At 43.5% G+C, this 22,530-nt stretch overlaps 3 protein-coding genes across 7 annotated transcripts; 1 reads left to right on the top strand and 2 right to left on the bottom strand.

Moving 5' to 3' along the window:
* Positions 1-1,466: 1,466 nt before the first annotated feature.
* lysmd1 (LysM, putative peptidoglycan-binding, domain containing 1) lies at positions 1,467-4,445 on the bottom strand. Of its 3 annotated transcripts, none has more exons than XM_046302289.1 (4): positions 3,944-4,445; positions 3,566-3,824; positions 3,069-3,385; positions 1,467-1,991 (listed from the first exon to the last, which is right to left on the bottom strand). In XM_046302289.1, the coding sequence occupies exons 2-4, from the start codon at positions 3,746-3,748 to the stop codon at positions 1,805-1,807; spliced, it is 687 nt and encodes a 228-aa protein (XP_046158245.1). In that variant the 5' UTR covers positions 3,749-3,824; positions 3,944-4,445; the 3' UTR covers positions 1,467-1,804. The 3 variants fall into 3 exon arrangements, with proteins under 3 accessions (XP_046158245.1, XP_046158244.1, XP_046158243.1); XM_046302288.1 differs by having other exon boundaries at positions 3,566-4,014; positions 4,199-4,444; XM_046302287.1 differs by having other exon boundaries at positions 3,566-4,444.
* scnm1 (sodium channel modifier 1) lies at positions 3,595-6,631 on the top strand. 3 transcript variants are annotated; one of them, XM_046302285.1, is made up of 8 exons: positions 3,595-3,765; positions 4,370-4,440; positions 4,568-4,656; positions 4,756-4,850; positions 4,976-5,076; positions 5,172-5,320; positions 5,422-5,554; positions 5,755-6,631. In XM_046302285.1, the coding sequence occupies exons 2-8, from the start codon at positions 4,427-4,429 to the stop codon at positions 5,876-5,878; spliced, it is 705 nt and encodes a 234-aa protein (XP_046158241.1). In that variant the 5' UTR covers positions 3,595-3,765; positions 4,370-4,426; the 3' UTR covers positions 5,879-6,631. The 3 variants fall into 3 exon arrangements, with proteins under 3 accessions (XP_046158241.1, XP_046158240.1, XP_046158242.1); XM_046302284.1 differs by lacking the exon at positions 3,595-3,765 and adding an exon at positions 3,973-4,173; XM_046302286.1 differs by lacking the exon at positions 3,595-3,765 and adding an exon at positions 4,057-4,173 and having other exon boundaries at positions 4,410-4,440.
* A 792-nt stretch (positions 6,632-7,423) lies between these two features.
* On the bottom strand, positions 7,424-21,786 carry LOC123997757 (tropomodulin-4-like). The gene is made up of 10 exons (XM_046302283.1): positions 21,649-21,786; positions 13,883-14,064; positions 13,197-13,353; positions 12,463-12,585; positions 9,274-9,366; positions 9,033-9,163; positions 8,783-8,890; positions 8,513-8,656; positions 8,129-8,273; positions 7,424-7,839 (listed from the first exon to the last, which is right to left on the bottom strand). The coding sequence occupies exons 2-10, from the start codon at positions 13,988-13,990 to the stop codon at positions 7,817-7,819; spliced, it is 1,032 nt and encodes a 343-aa protein (XP_046158239.1). The 5' UTR covers positions 13,991-14,064; positions 21,649-21,786; the 3' UTR covers positions 7,424-7,816.
* Between the last annotated feature and the right edge of the window lie 744 nt (positions 21,787-22,530).

Here is a 22,530-nt window from a genome sequence, read left to right as displayed (position 1 = left end):
CAACAAATAGCAAGGAGATCCAACAAGTTTCACACTTTAATTGAGTATGGCTAATTCAGTGTTAACAATACAATACATACAACCTTACCACTGCCTACAACCTAGTGCCAAGATTAGAAAAAGAAAGTGCAATGCTCAGTATTCCTCTAAAAAATAAATATGTACACCATTGCGTAATTGTAACAAACACCCAATGAAGACTAGGCTATACCAACTCACATTGGTTTCAATAATAAATATATTTTTTAGAGTCAACTTCTATTGTTCTCCAAGACTTGCATATTTTTCACATTTCTGACATTGCATAAGACACTACGAGGTAGCATAACTCACATGATCTAGCGCCTGTGGCCAAACATAACTTGGAGAGTTACAAGATCACACTAACATACAAACACAACTCCAAAGTGCCACATTCTGACTCTCGTCTTGTGTAGTAAACGGACAACCAGACAGTGCTGTTCTGGACATGGCTAATATATAATACGTAATCAATGTACTACATCTTGAAATAACTTGTAAATAGTTAATTGTTTAATAAGAAGTCTTCTAAAACTTTTGACCGGTAGTGTATAAGAACACCTACTCATTCAAGGGTTTTTCTTTACTTTGACTACATTTTAGTGAAGACATCAAAACTATGAAATAACATATAATTTAGTAACTTTTTTTTTAAATGGTTAAAGAAATCTAAATATATTTTATATTTGAAATTCTTCAAATAGCCACCCTTTGCCTTGATGACAGCTTTGCACTGAAAGTTACTTCAAGTGCAGTCGCAAAAACCATAAAGCGCTATGATGAACCTGGCTCTCATGAGGACCATCACAGGAATGGAAGACCCAGAGTTACCTCTGCTGCAGAGGACAAGTTCAGTTGAGTAACCAGCCTCAGAAAATGCAGTCCAAATAAATGCTTCAGAGTTCAAGTAACAGACACATCTCAACATCAACTGTTCAGAGGAGACTGGGTGAATCAGGCCTTCATGGTTGAATTGCTACATAGAAACCACTACTAAAGTACACCAATAAGAAGAAGATATTTTCTGGGGCCAAGAAATACGAGCAATGGACATTAGACCGGTAGAAATCTGTCATTTGGTCTGGAGTCCAAATTGGTTCTGGTTTGGGCTAAGTGGGACTATCATGTGTTTTTCAACAGAACAATGACCCAACACACCTCCAGGCTGAGTAAGGGCTATTTTACCAAGAAGTGATGGAGTGCAGATGACCTGGCCTTCACAATCCCCCGACATCAACCAAATTGAGATGGTTTGGGATGAGTCGGACTGCAGAGTGAAGGAAAATCAGCAAACAAGTGCTCAGCGTATGTGGGAACTCCTTCAAGATTGTTGGAAAAGCATTCCTCATGAAGCTGGTTGAGAGAATGCCAAGAGTGTGCAGAGCTGTCATCAAGGCAAAGGGTGGCTACTTTGAAGAACCTAAAATATATCATATTTTGATTTGTTTACTACATGATTCCATGTTTTATTTCATAATTTTGATGTCTTCACTACAAATGGAGAAAATAGTAAAAATAAAGAAAACCATTGAATGAGTAGGTGTTCTAAAACTTTTGACCAGTAGTGTATTGCCAAAATGAAACTCATCCTCCCAGCAAAACAATTATATCAACAGTGCTAACGACCAACTTTCAAGTACCAAGTCCATAGAGCAGCAGGTTACTCGTTAGTGAAAATAAGAACTCTCCTAAATCTGTATTGCCAGATTAGCTTGGTAGCCAATCCCTTTGATTTATGCATTAGTACATGTGTCCCATGATCTGCCTGACAGAGGCAATGAAATCACAACTCAAAGATCTCATCCTCTCTTTCTCTCAGTTTCTTGGTGCATTTGGTGATGGTGAGGGGCAATGCACCAAGTATGGCTTGCTGATGCATTCTGGGAGAGGTGACGACCGTGGCACTGTTTGACCTTGTAAATCGACGGTCTGTTGTCTTGCTGGTGGTACAAGCTTCCAAAGATGTCAATCTGTGATGGAAAACCCCAACAGGTGAAATAAACAGAAGCTTGACAAAATCATATGAAGAGCTAAGCACATAGTGTTTCCCAAACTATGGGGTGGCGAGAAAAACGTAAATACATTTGTTTTAACTTGCTGTTGCCGCTAGATGCAGTTCCTTCCTACAAATATGTCTCCCATCTTTTGAACCGTTTAAGCTTCAAAATGATATGACCCAATCACTCAAATATAATACTTTGTTTGCCTCTACAATGACAACCAATGAATCATTAAGAGTGGACAAGACAAGGAACTAAATCAGACTTTTTTTTCATCTTTTTTTACACAGAAGATCATACAAAAATATTTCCTGATCATCTTCTGAGCTTCCCAATACCTTTCTGTTGCATGTCACTTCAAAGCATACTTCCTTCAGATTGAAATACTGTCAGACTGATTTGCAATAGACTGTCTTAGCCCCAATTAAAACATTGAAACATTTGGCCGTTGATTACATACCTTTTTTTTACATGGTGGGGTGGCACATTATTTAAATTAATCATAATGGGGTCACGGGACAAAAACGTTTGGGAACCCCTGATAATAACATGCTATTGATGTCATGACATCGTCACATTGACACCCTACATGTTTAAATGGATATTAGCATTTCATCAAAGTTAAAGCTGCAAACGTTTTGGGCGACTGACCAAATTCAAATAGAAATGTGTTACAGATCTGTCACTCTCATTGAAAGCAAATCTAAGAAGCTGTAAATCTGTTCTTTGTGAACTATTTCTATGCTTCTTTTCTTAAATTTCATTTTTGTATATTTTCTCTTTCGGTTTTGTACACCATATTCAAACAGCTAAATACAATATTTTTGGTCATGGAAAAGGCATTTCACAGCAGTTAAGATGGTACAATGATTCTCCACAATATATTTGCTTGTTTTGTTACAAACTGAAATTAGGAAAACTATTGGATTTTGGTGGAGCGATTTCTGCATAGTGCAGCTTTAAGAACTTTAATGTAAACTCTCAGACTGACCACTAGTTTATGACAGGACAGAATAGTACAATATGAAGTTATCTGGGTGAATTTACCGTTTTTCTCCCTCTTGGCATCTTTTCACAGCTTGCTTGGACTGGCTGATCATACGATCCATCCTTTTTAAGAAATTAATTGGAGAAAGTTCTGATATGCCTTCTTGTGTCTTTTCAGAGTTGTTCACTGGCTTCCCATTTTGAGTAGAGCCTTCTTTACTTGAACTGTCCTGTACCTGGCCTGAGTCCCCCTCAGTCACATCTACCCCACTATTAGCATCACTGTTGTAGTCTGACAGTACAGGGATAGAAAGAGACTTCTTTATGAATATCGAGTCATTCGTGTACAGTCTATTTGCTCTTTTGATTTGTTCCATCTGTTAAAAAGAGAAAATTGCAGAATATGTGAGTTTATGAAGGTAAACAAAGTTATCGCCATAGCCAATTCTGAGTTGTCATGCAATAAAAATCCCTCACTGACAAACTGTCTACTGGGGAAACATTAAAAATAGTCAAACAATTAGGAAGAATGTCAATGCCATTGTCTAGCTACTCACGGATACTCCATATTTCAACGCGAGTCCTTGCAGCGTCTCTCCTGGTTGAACTAGGTGTTCAATTCGTCTTTGTCGTACCGGAGAAAGGTTGGATTGTACAAGACTGCCGTATGACCTCGTGCGGTTAACTGGGACTAGACCGTCTCCACTGGTTGAAAGAGGAGCCCGTTCTCCGTGGAACATGGTGGAGCTTGTAACTGGTAAGCTACCTAGCAATAGTTTGCCAGCTAGCTAAATCGCCTACCATGCGAGTATACAACTAGAAAACCCGTATAATCGTTATTGTAGGGAGGTGCTAGCTAATAACATGAGTGCTAAAGTGCATGTAGCTAGTTTACCTTATCCCGTCGACTAGTTCGCTTCTAAACAAAAACTTACCATAAAGATTTATTCAGGCAGCTGTCAGTTTCCATGGCTGCCGTGGTATGACCAACTCCCACAATTCCTCGCTGAAAGCAGGAAGTAGCTAAATTACAAACGGTTTTGAAGATGTTTGGAGTAGCTAACTATTAGCAAATAAAGACCTTCAACTACCAAATATATTTAGCTAAACCTAAATGTCGTTTAAAAGAGATGGCAATGATCAGAGTCAATTGAATATCCTCAAGGTAAGCCATCTTACTAGTTGCTTACATAAATCAGTTTGGACGCATGGAGCAGCTTGTGACCATACGTAACTGATTCAAACGTTACTTTAGCTAGCTATATGGTAAAGTTTGTAATTTGCACTGTTTCATATTAGCTAACCAAGTATTTATCTAGTTAGATAACGTAGCTAGCTAACGTTAATGAGTTATTTCCCAGAAACGGCGTGTTGCAGATCTCCTGTCCAATTTCATTCCAGAGGATGAGGCAGCCTTGATGAAAAATGGAAGGTGACGCACCGGCATCATTGCTATCAACTGGAATGAATCCTTACCCAGATCTTAGTGTTGTTTTTATTTGGCAGAGCAAGCACTTATCATGAGCATCTGTATTTTTCTTTCCTTAATTCCCTTTCAGATACACATGCCTTGTGTGTTCATACCGCCCTGTTTTTGATACAGTTGACATGCTGACAGTACACAGAAAGGGGAAAAGACATCTCGAAGGTGGTACATATGAATGATCAATTGTTTTCCCAAGCAGGAAGCTATATCAAAACCATCTGTGAAAGCTGAATGTACCAACACTAATCCTTTCTTTGCCAGGGATGAAGTGGTTTTATGGAAAGAAAACTCAACTGAAAAATGAGATATCTAAACGAAAACATGACAACTATGTTCAAGCTGAAGATAGCCAACAGGTAAAGCTATATAACTAGCTCGGTTACTCAGTGAAATATTTTGTCTTTGTAAATCTGAGGCTTTAGACTAGTGTAAACTGGAGTGTTGACTATGTGTCATGTTGTTTTTTTTGTTTTGCCCATAGGAACCCTCTAGTTCTGCCCCCCTGTTGACACAGACACGTAAACTCACCCACCACGCCTTATTGAAGACTGTGCCATACAACAGTTGTCACAAAAAGACAAGGTACTCTATGCTGAAAGTGATATGTTATTGTGGAGTAGTACCCTACACATTATTACAATCACATGTTCATAGACCCCTTTGAAATGTATTTCCAGTACAAAGTCTGAAGAAGGATCAACTAGTTCCATTCCAGACTGTGACATCAGCCCCTCCAGCACAATACTATCATCACCACATCAAACGTCAGTGGAGATAAGAGATACAGACATCATGTCCTTACCCAGTTCCAACAGTAATACAGCAGGTAAAGTCTAGATGTATTGTTAATAACGTTATCCTATTACAAATCTATAATGATTGTTCTCCCCTCTAACCCTTTCGTTCAATGCCGTTCATCCTCACTAGTCAATCAGGGATCGTGTCCAATCGGGAGCAATAATGAAGTGTGTAAGGAGTCTCAGCCAACAGCGACCCAGGAGTCGGAACCTATGACAGCTCAAAGGAGGAGAGAGATGGAGCATTATCTTAAATTGAAAAGGTACTGTGTACCCAGAAAGTCTTGACTCATTCAGCTTCACCACTGATCACTGGTCATTTCATTCAAATTTCTCACTGGCTTCATGCACATTTTAAGTGTCGTTTTTTCAAATGTGAAGGCTGCAATTATGTAAGTTCACCACCAGAGGTCAGTATGCCATCTTAACTTTTCTACCACCTCTCTTTCACTTTCTGCCTCAGTGCGGGATGGCTGCAAGACAGGAGTGGCCAGTGGGTAAAGGATGAGAATGTGGAGTTTGATTCAGATGAAGAGGAACCCTCATTGCTCCCATCCTCTCCCCCCACTGACTCAACAGAGGGCTGACCAGATGAGCAGCAGTGACCAGATCAACACCACCACCTTCCCACAATCCCTAACCCTTTCCTCAAACCCTGCCGCTGACACATAGGTCCCGTTTGGACATGCATCCGTTGACTCAACAGTTATGAAGTGCACTCTGGTGCGGTAATGACAACACTATAAGAGCAGTACTAGATCATCTTGAACTGCCTCCATGCTTTCTTTGTTCCTTTGAACTGCCTCCATGCTTCCCTATCTCAGGGAAGATGCATTGGTGCTTGAGACAATGCTTTGATTGATTCTCAGCACCCTTTGTGTTATTCCGTTTGCCCATTTTATTTAGGTCCAACACCTCCCCTGTTAAGGCTATGCTTCTGTGAGTTTACCATAAATCAACAGCATAGAGGACAATATTACTGCTAATCTTGGTAGTGGAGCCACCGGTTAACATTCTTCAGAAGGTTCTCATTTGTGACCACTCTATATATTGGATAACCTAGAGAAAGGGAGCGTGTGGACTTAACGTGGGTTAGTTTTAAATGATGATGTTAAAGTGTGGCAAAAACTGAGTACCTGATCATTATTTTTGAGCTCAGTGCGTGACTTCCACAAGACGTTTGGAGTGTTTGTTGACAGTTTTGACCTCTTGTGTCGATGCAGTCTTATGTGTCATCAAGACTGATGTTATGGAGTTAAATTGTCAATGCAATAAGTCATGTTGATTCTATCATGTTACTTGTACTTTTAGATGACTAAACAAAACAGTTGTCCTCCATTGCTAACTAGCCACAATGTTCAATGTCTGTTTGAATAACCCAGATAAAAGGGAGTAAAATAAAGCACTACTTAGAACTGTATACCAGGTCAGTCGCTAAATGCTTTGCTTGGTACCCAACTTAACTATAAATACACATGCACTTTACTGTGGCTGAATGATCAAAGGGGAATAAATAACCCCAGGAATAGCATCTGGTATGGCAATACTGACCTTAAATCATTACAAGCCTGATCCACTGTGCCAAATGTCACTCTTTATGGATGTAGCCGTACCGCTGCAATCAAGGTTTCAAAACCAATCTCCCAATTTATTCAAAACCTGCTAGGTGACATTTCTTTACAAGAAATTATAAATGTTGCTTAATAATCCAAACACATTGCTTAATACAGGTATACAATGAATGTGTACATGGAGAAGGGCGCCACTCCAATGCTATGAAAATCCTCAGAGGTTAGCAGCTGTTTGGTGAAGGCTCACGAGTCTCCTTGGGTGCATATGGGTGCCCCCTCCCCTTCAGACCCTTTTAAAAGTTGTTGGTATATTCTGGGAAGGGTAACTCAAGCCCAGAGGACTGGGTTACATTCCCAATGGGGGGAGTAAAAATAGGTCAGGAGGTTTGGGGATCCGGCAGGCTCAATGAGGTATTGAATTGTTCCGATTCTCAAGATCTCGGAGCACACGGTATACTCTTGTATCTGCTTGTACCTTGTGTCAGCTCTGAATTTTGAACCATGGAAATTATGTATGTTCACATGAGGTGATGAAATGGCAAAAATATCACATTCAGCCCATTAAAACAATTATTTAAACATTTTATTTAAAGTATTTACAGATTTTCTTTTCCTAGATATAGCACCACCACCATGTAGGAGTTCAGTCATTTTCTGAGTGTGTTTTCATGGCACAGTCTAGAAGCATAAACGACACTTTACAACACTTTTGTACAATGCTTTTATGATGAGTTCAATGGTCTACAAAAAGCTGTTTGTGGTTAATGAAATGGAAAGCTTGGACACAGACAGAAATGAACACCCGGCCTTGTGAGGAGCACAGAGGGTTTGTTGCGCCCCATTGACAAAGCTAGCGCAAAGCTGTCAATGGCAGTTGTTTGAGTTGTTAGGTCCAAGGGGCTGAATTGACAGGCTAGCGTCTTGTGAGCGCAATCGCGTTGCTCCACTCTCATCTCATCTTACTCTCTGTTGACGAACTGGATAGAGAAAGAAAAGGAACAATATGAGTCAGCCAGAGTACATTATCAATGGTCATCCGAAAGCTGAAATACCTCAGTAACAGGTTAGAACACCTAGGACGACTAAACATGAACTGAAAATCTGTCATTATGTCAGAATTATAGCCACTTTCTGAGGGTATTATGACAGCCTCATCACAAAAACCCTAACAGGAAGAATGTCAAGCACTTTAAAATTGACCATGTTAAACGAAGCACAACTGAAATACAATAATTGACAGTACGCATGCATTCTCAAGACACTCACTCATGTCATTGTTCTTGGTGATGGCGATGGCTGCTCTAGCCCGAGGTCCCTGCTGGGTGAAGTGGTAGCCGATCTTTACGATGCTGGAGTTGTTCTCCAACATGGTGGCAATCTCCATCTCACAGGAGTCCCCCAGTTTCTGTCTCTAGGAGTGGGGTGGGTCAAAGGATGAAAAGGACTTCAATAACCCCATAACCACACAAAATCACAGCATTGTCATATTATAAGTGTATTATAGTTTTTTTGTATAGTCTTTTAATGTCTTTTGAGGAACTCAGGGAATTTGTTTTATATTCAGTTGTTTATACAGCATACATGCAGTATGTAGCACTATTCAAATGTATGTATTCATACTACAGCATACTTTCTGTATGGGTGTCTGACCTGGTTGTCAATCTTGATCTCTGTCAGTGTGGTGTTGTTGGCCATGGCCTTGACGATGGCATTCATGCCCTCGCAGGTGATGAAATTGGACTCGATGTTAAGACTCTGCAGAGTGGTGTTCTCCTGGAGCATCTCAGCAACAGCCTGATTCACACACAGACACATGTATGTTACTAGAGTCACATTCATTAGTAACAGGGGAAAAATTACAATAAGGATGTGAAAATGAAGATTCTTTGTTGCTAGTCTGGGGGAGAAAGATGTACTCACATATGCCACGGGGTCGTTGCTACGGGTAGCGGCAATGCTCAGATACTCCACGTGAGTGTTGCCCTTCATCGCCTCAAAGATCTCTTTCAGAGTTGGGATGGGAATGTCCTACAGGACAGACAGATGTCAATCACTTTATACTGATTCAGTACGCCATAACACACAAGGCTACACGCTACCATCAAGTGATCTCATTGAATTGGTCACAGTGTACGTTCAGACCATAGGATCTAAAGCCCACTGGCTTCACCTTGATGTTGTTGAGGTTGACATCAAACAGGCTGCTGTCGTTTTTCTGTATCTGCTGAAGGGTCTCCTCCACGTTTGTGGGGTTGGGGGGCTCGTCTGGGAAGATCTTGAATGCATCTGGTTTTACTACGCCTAAAAGCGCAGGAGTATCACAGGTTAGTGTAAGACTTTCCTAAACATGTCATATACAGAATACCGTAGTAGGTATGTTCTGCTCTGCTGGTCAACCTCGTCATACGTACTGTTGATGCCCTCTGTGTTGGCGATGGTACCAGTGGTGCCCAAGGCGTCGTAGTACTGCTTGTTGCTCATCAGTGTGTACATTCCCAGAATAGCTGCAAAGAAATGGGACGGATTTATATTTACATTTACATTTAAGTCATTTAGCAGACGCTCTTATCCAGAGCGACTTACAAATATATATCTGGAACTCTCATTCATCATCCAGTAATATTTCCTCAGTTCAACATAATTAATGGTAGCTGTCAGCTGAGACCTTTAGCATGTTATTGCCCCAGTAAGTAATCACAAGGCCTTCATTATAACTAAACTGAGTGTATGTGACTGCAATTATTTATGAGGGCATTGTTTTAACAGGCAGGTCTCCCAATCTCAATTATACTCTACATATCTTCATGTAGAGAGGTGTATCTATTTCAACAACTGAATTGTACATTTACAGTATACACCCAACACTGTGCAGTACATTGTATCATGAGGTACAGTATTTACCATGTTATGCACGTGCCTACTCTGTGTGTCTGCTTGACCAGATAAGGACATTGTAGCCTTTCCTCAGTTCTCACGGAGAGAGCTGCAGTCACTGTCTCTAATCTCAGTGCCTCCAGGCCCCAAGGACGTCATGAAACCAAACAATGCGAGCCATGCAGACACACCAAGCCCAATGTTATTCTAACTGAAAATGGGCCAACATATAATGAATGGTTATTTGGCCCCTAATTTAGATGCATACATAGACATAGAGGCCATTGTATTGTTCCGTTTGACACCACGCCCTGGGGACAAGTACTTTAAATTCCAAATATGCGGGTGAGTTAGCTCAGCTAAGCACTGCTCATTTTACAAGATGGGACGTAGAACAATGGTCTCCTAAAAATATTGGACTGGAGCTGCTGTTGCTTTGCTCAAATCCCCAGTAGAGGGCAGCACTTTGAATATCTCTCTCACAGTCTCATTAAAGACGGCCCCTCGCTACCAAACTGTGTCACACACCAACTGCTGTGACAGCAATCCCCCACCGCTCACGGGCTCCGACCTAGGGCAGGCTGGGAATTATGGGAGGGAAGTCCTTGTGAGGAGACAGGGATCCAGAGACAGCTGGTCTGGTGCAAACGTGCCAATGTCACCATGCTTGACTCTACAGTAGCTTTACAGTACATCCCAGCCTCTCAATAATAACAACAATTCCCCAAATACCATCAGTATTATTAAGAGTGAATAAAAAGCATCAATTAAATCTCAACTGACTGAGTCCCTCTCCCTCCCTTGCTGCTGGTGGAGCCGGCCAGGCAGCTATGCTATTGTGGACTCAGATCCAGCCCCAAACAAAAGAGTGACAGAGGCTAACGAAAGTTTAATCCTCATCTGGACTCCCTCCAGGGTCAAAACTGTGTTCTCAGTGAGGGGGTTAATGACAGGCTAATCTATGTGGACACAGTTCCACTCCCCAAACTCCCCCACTGTCACTTTCCTTACGCCTGGAACGAATTGCAAAAATCGCTGAAGTTGGAGACTTTTATCTCCCTCACCAACTTCAAACATCTATCTGAGCAGCTAACCGATCGCTGCAGCTGTACATAGTCTATCGGTAAATAGCCCACCCATTTTTACCTACCTCATCCCCATACTGTTTTTATTTATTTACTTTTCTGCTCTTTTGCACACTGATATCTCTACCTATACATGACCATCTGATCATTTATCACTCGTGTTAATCTGCAAAATTGTAATTATTCGCCTACCTGCTCATGCCTTTTGCACACAATGTATATAGACTCTCTTTTTATCTACTGTGTTATTGACTTGTTAATTGTTTACTCCATGTGTAACTCTGTTGTCTGTTCACACTGCTATGCTTTATCTTGGCCAGGTCGCAGTAGCAAATGAGAACTTGTTCTCAACTAGCCTACCTGGTTAAATAAAGGTGAAATAAATAAATAAAATAAATAAACGCCTATGCTCTGTGGCTCTGCTGTTAAAGGAAAAGCAGTTGGCAGGCCTGCCTCTCGGACTGAGGCTCCCCTGCACCGTGGGTGGTTACGGAGTGGGATTTAACTATTGTTATAAACAGTGTTTGTTCTGGGTCATACTCTGAATGATATGTGAATAAGGGTGTTATGGTCTCACATGGTTGTGTAGCTCAAAAGAGGTCGAGGCGTGAATTCTCATTGAATTAGATATCATTGGGAAACAAAAAATATACCGTGTGTTTTTTGGGTGAAAATCACCTATATCAAATTGAACCATAAATAACTTTGTTGTATTGAAACAATGTCAGAGAGCACATTTTGAAGATGCAGTAAATGATGAAGTCCTTGTTAGGCGTTGATATGAAGTAAGCACAGTGTGAGTGTAAAAACAACCAACAAATTGGGTTGGCACTGTAAATGATGACCGCATATGAGACCAAAATATCTGTTCAAGCATTTAACATCTCCATTGGAAAAAATGTAAACATGTTGATTCAATTAATTACATTTAAAACAAGGTTGCCTCTTGTTTGGTGTAAATTGATATAGTACCTTTACCCAACAGGCAAGTCTTTGACTCCCTCCCCATCCCTCTTTCCATTCCTCCCTTCTTTTGGTGGCTCTTGACCAGCTTATTTTCGTGTTGCTGCTGAGCGCAGGGAATTGGAGCCCCCCCATGCCATGTCCCACATCCCATGTCTCTGCATGTCTGTATGTGTGGGATTGGGTCTGTGAAGCACTGGAACAATAATATTATGGACCAATGAGCAATGGAATAATATGGGCCTATGGCAAAATAATAAAATAGGCCTGGATCACTGTAAACAATTGGGTAACATTACACAGGGCCAGCCCCAGGCATAAGATTTTGAAAAAGGTCAAGTTTTTGCTGTGAGCCAATGGGGTAACCAAGGATAACCATGGGCTGTTTTCTCGCAAAGCGGGCGGGGCCACAATGTTCTATTTAATACCAGCTGGGAGTATTGGGCAACATCACATTGAAACAATGTAAGGACAGAGAGGGATAGGGCGGCAGGTAGCCTAGCGGTTGGGCCAGGTAACCGAAAGGTCGCTGGTTTGAGTCCCCGGACCAACTAGGTGGAAAATCTTTTGATGTACCCTTGAGCAAGGAACTTAACCCTAATTGCTCCTGTAAGTCGCTCTGGATAAGAGCGTCTGCTAAATGACAAAAATGTTTTTTTTAAATGGATAGGTTCTCACCTGCAATGTCACACATCTCAGCGTCTGTGGCATTCTTCAGAGCCTCCTCCAGCTCAGGCTCCAGGGTGATCTGCTCATGGTCGGGGATCTTACCATGGCCCTCCTTAGGAACAAACGCTCTCCCTGGAGAGGGATAGAGAGAGAGCGAGAGAGAGCGAGAGAGAGAGAGAAGAAGGAGAGAAGTAGAGAGAAAGACACATACAGAGGGACTGTCAGGGAAACTAGTATCCAAGGGGTCATGAGCAGACTGTAAACAAACAGTACCTATAGCACCAGGGGAAAACCTTTGTTCTCTCAGTATGTATCTTGTATCATATAACTTTCTATTGAGATTCTAAAGAATGACATGATTGTAATATTCCCCTTACAGTGGATTTGTTTTTGTTTTAGTAAAAAAATGATTTCGGATTGTTTCTGAAAACACTAAGAAAGCCCTGGTTTATATGGGCTTTGTGAATAAACTCCAATAAACTACATTTTCTATTTGTATGCATTTGTAATTGTATGCATCTCATTTCCATATCAATGTTAGACAAACCGCTAAAATGACACTTTTAAGTCATCACTTATCATTACTTTATTACTTTATTTATAAAGTTAAAAACATTGGATTGTTTTTCAGTTTAAAGCAGTGGTTCTGAAACTGTGGGTCAGGACCCAAAAGCCACTACACCCCCGGTGTAGTGTGGAGTAGTGGAGTCAATAGTGTTGTTCAGTAGTATAGTGTACCGTACCTTTCTTCTCGCCAGTAAAAGGCACTAGGTCGTCCCTGTCCTCGTGCTCCAAAGCTGTTTTCTCTAAGTGATCCAGCAGGGCGTCACGGTCAAACGCCCCCGTTGGGTTCTTCTTGGTCTGGTCACGCTGGCGGTACCCGGCTGGCAGGATGGCATTCTGGGACAGAAACAGTAGGGGTCAGAGGGCATGTGGACATTGTACAAAGAGTTCTGAATTCTCTGAGGTTCTAGTAGCTGGTTGTGTGAGACTGTTGTTTTTGAGATGTTGGAAAATGGATTTATACGATTTGTAACTACAGTATAAAGCTGTGTAATCACCAGGAAATTCCTAAGTAAGTCTTACAATGTCCGAGGTCAAGGTAACATGGGGATTATGTTATTGGCAGTGCCTCAGTTGTGTTGGTGTTCTGGGTGAATCTGTGAATCAGTGAATCACAACAGTGAATCTGTTGTGTAAGGTATGCCAGGATTGTGGGCTCGGTTCGCAAGGCCACTCACACGTAAAATGTATGCATATATGAATGTAAGTTGCGTTTGGATAGAAAGTGTCTGCTAAATGGCACATTATTATTATTATTATTATACTATGAGCCTTGTGGATACCTCGGTCTTTGAGTCCCTGGAGTTATCCTTTCTACAATTAACTCCCTTATTTGCCACAAGGAGCCCTCTGGGGCCCTCAGTACCTCGGGGTCCATCTCCAGCAGCTCACACTCCAGCGCCTCTATCTCCTCAGGGCTCATCCCTTTGAGGATGGCATCCTCGTCGATGTCCCGGGGGTCGCTTTTTGACATATCTGCAGGCTGGCTGGGCTCCTAGCTAGTGTCACAAACACACCACACACCCCTGGGGTAGAGCAGGGCACTTTCTGTCGGGAGAAGCAAGAGAAAGGAGAGGATGCACTTGTGAGACAGGGATACAGATTGGACAGATCTTGACAGATATGACCTCTCAGATAATAATAGTGAAGGATACTATGTGTTGGTGTCCTATTAGGACTAGCCAGTGTGACAGAACCTGGGTAGCTAGGCCTTAAGCACACAAACTATTTTAATTTACTGTGTCTCGTGAGCAACTTATGTGTCACGACTTCCGCCAAAGTTGATGCCTCTCCTTGTTCGGGCAGCTTTCGGCGGTCGGCGTCGCCGGTCTTCTACCCATCATCGATCTACTTTTCATTTTCCATTTGTTTTGTCTTCTATTCCCACACACCTGGTTTCAATTCCATAATTCCATGTTGTGTATTTACCCCCTGTTCCCCCCATGTCCTTATCCGGAACTGTTTATGGTGCTTATGCACGTATTCTGGTGTGTGACTGGTTTTGTTACCCATTGTTTGTTTGTTCTAGTTTATGGAGGTTTTTATTATTAAACGGCTCTGTTGGAACACAGTTTTTGCTCTCCTGCGCCTGACTTCTCTGCCGCCAGTACGCACCCTTTACAGAATTCCAGACCAACTATATGGAGTCAGCAGGAGCAGGTACCCCGGGTATAGTGGTGGAGGAGTGCGTCCGGGAGCATGCTGCAATGCTCCACCATCTTGGCACCGCCATGGACCGTGTTGTCTAGACAATGGACCGCTGGGAGAGACAGGGAGTCCTATCAGCGCCTCCACCAGCACAAACGGGGTCTCCATTACGCACCCCTCCTTCTCCTGGTCCCAGTGGGATTTGTCTCTCCCATCCCCAGGAATACGATGGGACGGCTGCGAACTGCCAGGGGTTCCTGTTGCAGCTAGACCTATACATTTACATTTACATTTAAGTCATTTAGCAGACGCTCTTATCCAGAGCGACTTACAAATATACTTGACAACTGTCCACCCAGCTACTTCAGGCAGTGAGAGGGTGTCCGCCCTCGTCTCGTGCCTCACCGGGAAAGCCCTGGAGTTGGCCAACGCCGTGTGGAGAGAGGGAGATGCGGTTTTGGACAAGTTTGAGGAGTTCACCAGGTCTTCGACCACCCACCCGAGGGTAGAGCGGCAGGTGAGCACCTCTTCCACCTGAGGCAGAGGACGAGGAGAGCCCAGGAGTTTGCCCTGGAGTTTCGGACCCTGGCTGCCGGCGCGGGATGGAACAACAGGGCCCTGATTGACCATTATCGCTGCAGTCTGCGCCAGGATGTCCGTCAGGAGTTGGCCTGCAGAGACATCACCCTCACATTCGACCAGCTGGTGGACCTGTCCATCCGACTGGATAACCTGCTGGCTACCCGCAAACATTCAGATCGTGGTCTGTTGGTTACATTCCACCCCCTCTCCAATACCCATGGAGCTGGGAGGGGTGGTGTGCAGGGAGACCAGAGGGGGTTCCATCTGTGGCCGCAGAGGTCACACTGCCGGTCAGTGCCGGGTTGGTTCCTCTGGGTAGTGAGGCAGCAGGCAGGGCGCTCTGGCGTCACCCCAGGTGAGCCGGCACCATTCTCATCCAGAGCCCTCTGTTGCACATATGTTTTTGTATGTCACTTTTCCTGAATTTTCCCCACATTCCCAGCATAAGGCGCTCGTCGATTCAGGCGCGGCTGGGAATTTTATAGATAGATCGTTCGCTCATAGTTTAGGGATCCCCATTGTTCCCGTGGCTGTGCCCTTCCCCGTTCATGCCTTAGATAGTCGACCATTAGGGTCAGGGTTGATTAGGGAGGCCACCGCTCCTCTGGGCATGGTGATGCAAGGGGGTCACAAGGAGAGAATTAGTCTCTTCCTTATTGACTCTACTGCGTTTCCATTGGTGCTAGGCCTACCCTGGTTAGCTTGTCATGACCCCACTGTTTCTTGTCAACAGAGGGCTCTCACGGGGTGGTTGCGAGAGTGCTCGGGGAGGTGTTTAGGGGTTTCTGTTGGTGCCATTATTGTGGAAAGTCCAGACCAGGTCTCCACGGTGCGCATTCCCCCTGAATATGCCGATTTGGCTCTCGCCTCTACCAAAAAGAAGGCGACTCAATTACCACCCCATCGACGGGGCGATTGTGCGATAAATCTCCTGGTAGATGCTGCACATCCCAGGTGTCACGTGTATCCCCTCTCACAGGCGGAGATGAAGGCTATGGAAACTCATAGCCACAGCGATTGAGTCAATGCACTGAGCGAGCTTCTTCACCAAACTATGGAAACTCATAGCCACAGCGATTGAGTCAATGCACTGAGCGAGCTTCTTCACCAAACTAGATCTCAAGAGCGCTTACAACCTGGTGCGTATCCGGGAGGGAGACGAGTGGAAGACAGCTTTCAGTACCACCTTAGGGCACTATGAGTACCTCGTCATACCGTACGGGTTGATGAATGCGCCATCAGTCTTCCAAGCCTTTGTAGATGTGCCGAGCATGTGTCCCTGGTGCGCAGGGTGCTTGGTCGCCTGTTGGAGCATGACCTGTACGTCAAGGCTGAGAAATGCCTGTTCTTCCAGCAGTCTGTCTCCTTCATAGGGTACTGCATTTCCACCTCAGGGGTGGAAATGGGGAGTGACCGTATTTCAGCCGTGCGTAATTGGCCTACTCCCACCACGGTAAAGGAGGCGCAGCGGTTCTCAGAGTTTGCCAACTACTACCGGAGGTTTACCTGGGGTTTTGGTCAGGTAGCGGCTCCCATTACCTCACTGCTGAAGTAGGGCCCAGTACGTTTGCAGTGGTCGGCTGAGGCGGACAGGGCTTTTGGTCACCTGAGGGCTCTGTCTACCTCGGCTCCCGTGCTGGCCCATCCGGATCCCTCTTTGGTGTTAATAGTGGAGGTGGACACGCCTGAGGCTGGGATAGGAGCTGTACTCTCTGCTCTCAGCGCTCAGGTACGCCACGGAAGCTCCGCCCCTGTGCCTTCTTCACGAAGAAGCTCAGCCCGGCGGAGCGAAACTATGATGTGGGGGACCGGTTGGCTGTAGATGACTCTCCTTGTTCGGGTGGCATTCAGTGGTCATTGTCACAAGTCTTCTAGCCATCATCGATCTACTTTTCATTTTCCATTTGTTTTGTCTTGTCTTCCCACACACCTGGTTTCAATCCCAACATTACATATTGTGTATTTAACCCTCTTTGTCCCTCATGTCCTTGCCCGGAATTGTTTATTGTAAGTGCTTGTGCACGTATGCTGGTGTGTGACAGGTTTTGTTACCCATTGTTTGTTTGTTCTATTTTACGTGTTTTTTATTATTAAACTGCTCCGTTGGAACACAGTTTTTGCTCTCCTGCGCCTGACTTCTCTGCCGCCAGTATGCACCCTTTATATTATGATCTCCATTGAGTATTATTGTTGCCAGTCCGCAGCGGTAATAATAACTGTATTTCCAGTGATAAACACACATTTCCCTGGAGAACCCTGCCGTCCACATGAATACACAGATAAGCACTGCCATAACACACAAACACTGCAACATTTTAACTGAGCACTCCTTTTTTTCTCCGGAAACTGAACTGAAATGAACTGTAGAACTGAAGCTATGGATTCGAAAGGGAGAGGGAGAGAGCGAGGGACAAGGAAAGAAAATGTGAAAGCGAGGGAGAGAGAGTGCAGGTTCTTTGCTATTCTTAGTTCCAATGTGGTGAGCTGGGGGTTTAGAGTTACAGAGGCGAGGACAGCGGAGCAGAGGGATGCGTTCCCTTATTTATCACTGGCTGACACCCGCTAGCGGCCCCACCCGTATTCCCTCTACACCCACCGGTGGACAAGCCCAGATAGAGACACAACACAGATCTGAGGTCAGTTTCAAGCGAGAGATGAGCTCAACCATGAAACAAACACAAAGCCTTGGCACTCGGTGGAGGAAATACCACAACAATATCATACTGTATATAACTCTGGCGAAACAGGTGACTCATAGATATGAGTAATGCACCTATCAAGTGTGGGGTCAAATCCATCTACATTTTCAATTTTAAATCTGCATTCCATTTCATATGGCTCTTTTTAGGAAATGCTTTCAGAATTGACCCTAATTGTTGACCCTGACCACTTATATAGTAAATCAAACACAAACGTTTACCTTTATGTGAAGACCGTACATCTACCATTGCAACCGAAACAGTTCTATGAGAGCTATTCAAGGATTACTGAGAAGCCCAAGTCAGTGTTTGGCAATCTAACACCCCAAGTCAATAACAGAAAACCAAATACATCCATCAATAGGAAATCAATGTCCTGGGTGTTGAACACGTCCATTAGCAGCTGATTGTTGTGGTGTCTAACCTTGTTCCTTTCTGCAGTGGTGTGCTTTGTAGCCCTTGATCAAGTTACAATGTCAAATGTTATTAGAGTGGCCCCACACATCTTGTGACTTCTTGCAAACAAACACCTACACACCTTGTGACTAACGAATAGACTGCTTTCACAGAATGCTTAGGCTACCTGTAAATAAGGCTCTGGTGATGACAAACATCTCAAATTGGTGTGTGTGTGTGTGTGTGTGTGTGTGTGTGTGTGTGTGTGTGTGTGTGTGTGTGTGTGTGTGTGTGTGTGTGTGTGTGTGTGTGTGTGTGTGTGTGTGTGTGTGTGTGTGTGTGTGTGTGTGTGTGTGTGTGTGTGTGTGTGTGTGTGTGTGTGTGTGTGTGTGTGTGTGTGCGTGCGATCTTAGAATTACAGTAAAACATACTCTTACCATAGAAATACTGTAAAGTGTGTGTATAATAACTTCAAGTGTGGCATGTGTCCATGTATGTTTGTGTTCAGTGGAGGGGACACCTCATCAGCACACTGGATCAAACAGCTGAGTGTGTAAAAAGATGGAGGTAATTATGGAGCAAACAACTGTATGTACCTTTTAGTTCACGTGTTTCCCTGATTAAGGTGTAGTGCCAAGAAGCATTGGCATTAAGTTTGTTCTCTTGCACATTGCAGGAACAACTTGGACTTGACTGGATGCAAAAGCAGCAAAGCTTTCTCCTTTTCTAATTTGTATGGACAGATGAGGACAAACGTACTCCTGAATGTAGCTCAATGAAGTTGTAACACAATAGGGTAACATCCAAAAATGAATCTCCTGATTCAACTGCACCAAAACCCTTGAGCCCATGAGGTTTGTTTGAATAAATAGGCTGCATATACTATCGCTCTGAGTTTTACAACGCACTGGCCTCAGTATACAACACTACCAAGTGCAGAGGTTTTACTGTGTATGAATGAGACTATACCAATTCAGCACAACAACTTTTCAATCAGAAACCTTTAAAAGACTTCTGACAAATGTGCTTGATAAGTGTTCAAGAGGCAGAATGCCATGTTTTGATTCATTGTGTCATTTTAATGCGCTTTTAACCAATCAGAATTCAGGATTTAATGAGCATATTTAATATTCTGGGAGAAGTCATACTGGAAAGTAGTGCACACACACCTGTCCATAGTATTCCCATTGGGTTTATATGGGAAAGCAACCTAGTATCTGAGCGGAACAGTGTCACCTGTCAAAGCCAGCTGGATCAGGACATTTCTTTCCATCCGGAATCCCAACCATTCCCTCCACCTGGGTTATGCCTGGCTAAGAGATTCTCTTGTGAAAGATAGTTATTTCATCACTACCCACTACTAAACAACATACCACTTCAAGTAGCTTTATCTTAGTTGTGGCCGCTAACCATCTGAGGAGTTGGTTAGTAAAATTCCAGCGACCTATGCCACTTGGTGGACCTCTTGTTAAGCCAATCAAAACTTCAGAAAATTGACACCTGGCTGCACAGATAGCAACACAGAGCACACCTGTTGAGAGGAGTGGGGACCACCAAACTGATGCATCCCCCTATATTCATCATGGCTTTAAGTTAATTTCCCATCAACTGCATGGCATGGTGGCCATGATGTCACATGCTGTTGTGTTGGAGAGGCTCTGCTTTTTCCACTGGTGGCATCTGGTTCTGACAACTCTCACTCTCACTTTGTAATCTCGGCTACTCTGTGCAGGTCCACTAAAAGCTTGTGGAGCCTTGGGACCAAATTAAGGGTCCACAATCTGTATGGTGATGTCCCATTCCCCAGTTCATGATCCCACAAAGTCCAAGTCTCTGAGAGGTACAAAGTTCCAACAACTCATACAAAACAACTGTCTTGTTGTACAGTCCAAAATGACTGTACGTACAGACAAGCTACATGACTTGGGTGAAACTGGAATGATCATTAGAGAGAGGGACCAAAGTGTCCAAGCAGTGAGTCACTCCTCCGGTTGACACATTAGAAGATTTCACACTAGTTGCAGGTCGACTCCTCCAGGTCTTACTGCACAAGTGTAAAATTCCAAATCAACCACAACTTAATTTTAGCTTCACAGGTCAGCTACTTCCAACAGTGTAAATCTTCCCCGGCTTGTGTTGCTGCCTTCACCTCACACTGGAGTTCCAGTTGGAGAACTAAAAGCAACATGACTGAGAATATCTACTACTGTCCAACATGGAAGGGTTGTTGTTCAATTGAATTGTGAGGGGAAAAAGAGGCAAAGTTACCTGAAAAATGTTCATGCTCATATTTTTATTTTGCTGAAGAAACTGGTATTTGCCATTCGCCATAAATACATGTTTTGATGACAACACACCAATATGGAAGTTTTCATAGCCTGAAAGCAATGAAATTGTTTTTCAAGTACAAACAACTGTTCAGAAAATAGTAAGAACTATTGAATAGGTGGGAATTTATCTTTACAGCAATACAAGGACATTGTAATTCAGTTCCAATGCGTCTCTAAGCTGCCGTAAGTCCACATCGTTAGCCACGATGAAGACACATTTTTTGCCTGTTTTAAAGACTTTAACACAAATCAGCCACAACTGGCCCCAGAGACGACTTCATCCAGCCAACACAGCTATTCAAACGCCATGTGTTGCAGTGATGTTAGCTGGGAGTGGGGGTGGGGGTGAGGGACTCCCCTTTAAATCTACCATCCCCTGAGACAACACCACAAAAGTGTATAGTGATAGACAGCTATGAGATGACTTAACCACAGCATACCAGCAAAATATCTTCAATTGAGTGACAATACTTTAGCTTAGGGTTTCACTGGACTCCCATAGAAGAAACAGGGAAAAGTCTCTGCATACTTCCAGTCAGATGAAAATGTATTTCATTTTGGCTGAGCGTTGGTCAGTCGACCTTCATCAGAGCACTGGACTCCCATAGGAAATACCCAACTGTCAACTGTCAAAGTCATGGACAAAATAATCCAAGGCAATTAGAAGACCAACACACCAATTTCTACAGTCAAAGTTAAGTATTCAAGCAATACCAACATAAACCCAATGTTGGATGAAATGAACCTGCTATAAAGTTGTTCAATTCTAATGTTGTCAAACTAGATTCACATACTCGTCTCCCTAACTTTTCTGTCCCTGACAGTCTCTCACACACAGACACATGCACATTGGGTAAAGCTTAGCCCCAAGCAGACACATAGAGAGAGAAAGAGAGGGAGAGAGAGAGATTACAGAAAGGGCCACCCTCATGCCAACGGTATCCCCACAGTTGAGAGAGAAGCAGCCTCCCACCTACCTTCACAGAGTTGCAGTGCTGGAGCCCTCTACAAGGCAAAGCCTGCTGTTGGAACCCGAGAATGGTGTTTCTCTTTTTTCTATCCCCTCCCACCAGTTTTCTTTTTTCTATACCCCCCTCCCCTCCACTCCCTTCTCCCCTCCTCTCATCTCCTCTCCTCTCCCTTCTCCCCCTCCCCTCTCTTCTCTTGCTATACAGCCTTCTATGCTGAGACAGGGATACTGGCAGCACTTTGAGAGGTCAGCATTTTATTACTCTGGCTTTGCAAGAGTGACTGTGAATCACTGAGCAGAGTGAGAGAGGAAGAGGAAGAGAGGGGGGGAGGGAGGGAGGGAGTTACTTGAGCGATGCCAATGTGCTAATCAGTGCCTCAATTAATAGAGGGGTGTGTAGTGTAGTAGGTAACAGGGACATCTACTGGTGCTTTCTGAATCTCTGACAAAAGTTGTAACTACAGCTTATCAAGTTAAGCCAGTATACAGTGGTACTCTGTGGTATTCATAATTCCTATCGTACCTTTACTCAACATCTCCATCCCAGACTCCACTTTAATAATACCGCTAGGCTAGGCTAGGTTACTGCATTTAGAGACAACATGTGATTTGAGTATGAGAGGGGCCTCCTTGTCCAATATGGTCATCAGATGAATCCATGTTACTGACCAATACTGGGGTGGCCTAAACTGTGAACTTCCAGTGACCTGAAACAAACAGAACATGACATGGAGGAGAGTTCCAAGGGGTTGGCTACTTAAGCGTTAGTGATCAGGAGGGTTAATGCAAGCTTCACAAAGTAGCTCTAGGGGTCAGTGTTATGGTCAGTTGATATTTTTAGGAAGAGATTAAGGATAAGGATTTTAGATCTGGGTTCTAATAACTAACT

This window comes from Oncorhynchus gorbuscha, linkage group LG15 (genome assembly GCF_021184085.1).
Source record: "Oncorhynchus gorbuscha isolate QuinsamMale2020 ecotype Even-year linkage group LG15, OgorEven_v1.0, whole genome shotgun sequence".
In the NCBI taxonomy this organism is placed as follows: Eukaryota; Metazoa; Chordata; class Actinopteri; order Salmoniformes; family Salmonidae; genus Oncorhynchus; species Oncorhynchus gorbuscha.
This window is presented reverse-complemented; position numbering and strand designations above follow the sequence as displayed.

Excerpts from the sequence above, each read along its gene's own strand:
- scnm1 (XM_046302284.1), top strand. The coding sequence starts at position 4,123 with ATGTCGTTTAAAAGAGATGGCAATGATCAGAGTCAATTGAATATCCTC. Across the intron at positions 4,441-4,567 it reads GCCTTGATGAAAAATGGAAG|ATACACATGCCTTGTGTGTT; the intron begins GTGACGCACCGG and ends ATTCCCTTTCAG. Across the intron at positions 4,851-4,975 it reads AAGCTGAAGATAGCCAACAG|GAACCCTCTAGTTCTGCCCC; the intron begins GTAAAGCTATAT and ends TTTTGCCCATAG.
- LOC123997757 (XM_046302283.1), bottom strand. The coding sequence starts at position 13,990 with ATGTCAAAAAGCGACCCCCGGGACATCGACGAGGATGCCATCCTCAAA. Across the intron at positions 13,354-13,882 it reads TGCTGGAGATGGACCCCGAG|AATGCCATCCTGCCAGCCGG; the intron begins GTACTGAGGGCC and ends TTTCTGTCCCAG. Across the intron at positions 9,367-12,462 it reads TGAGATGTGTGACATTGCAG|CTATTCTGGGAATGTACACA; the intron begins GTGAGAACCTAT and ends ATTTCTTTGCAG.
- lysmd1 (XM_046302289.1), bottom strand. The coding sequence starts at position 3,748 with ATGTTCCACGGAGAACGGGCTCCTCTTTCAACCAGTGGAGACGGTCTA. Across the intron at positions 3,386-3,565 it reads CGTTGAAATATGGAGTATCC|ATGGAACAAATCAAAAGAGC; the intron begins GTGAGTAGCTAG and ends TCTTTTTAACAG. Across the intron at positions 1,992-3,068 it reads TGCCAAGAGGGAGAAAAACG|ATTGACATCTTTGGAAGCTT; the intron begins GTAAATTCACCC and ends TTTCCATCACAG.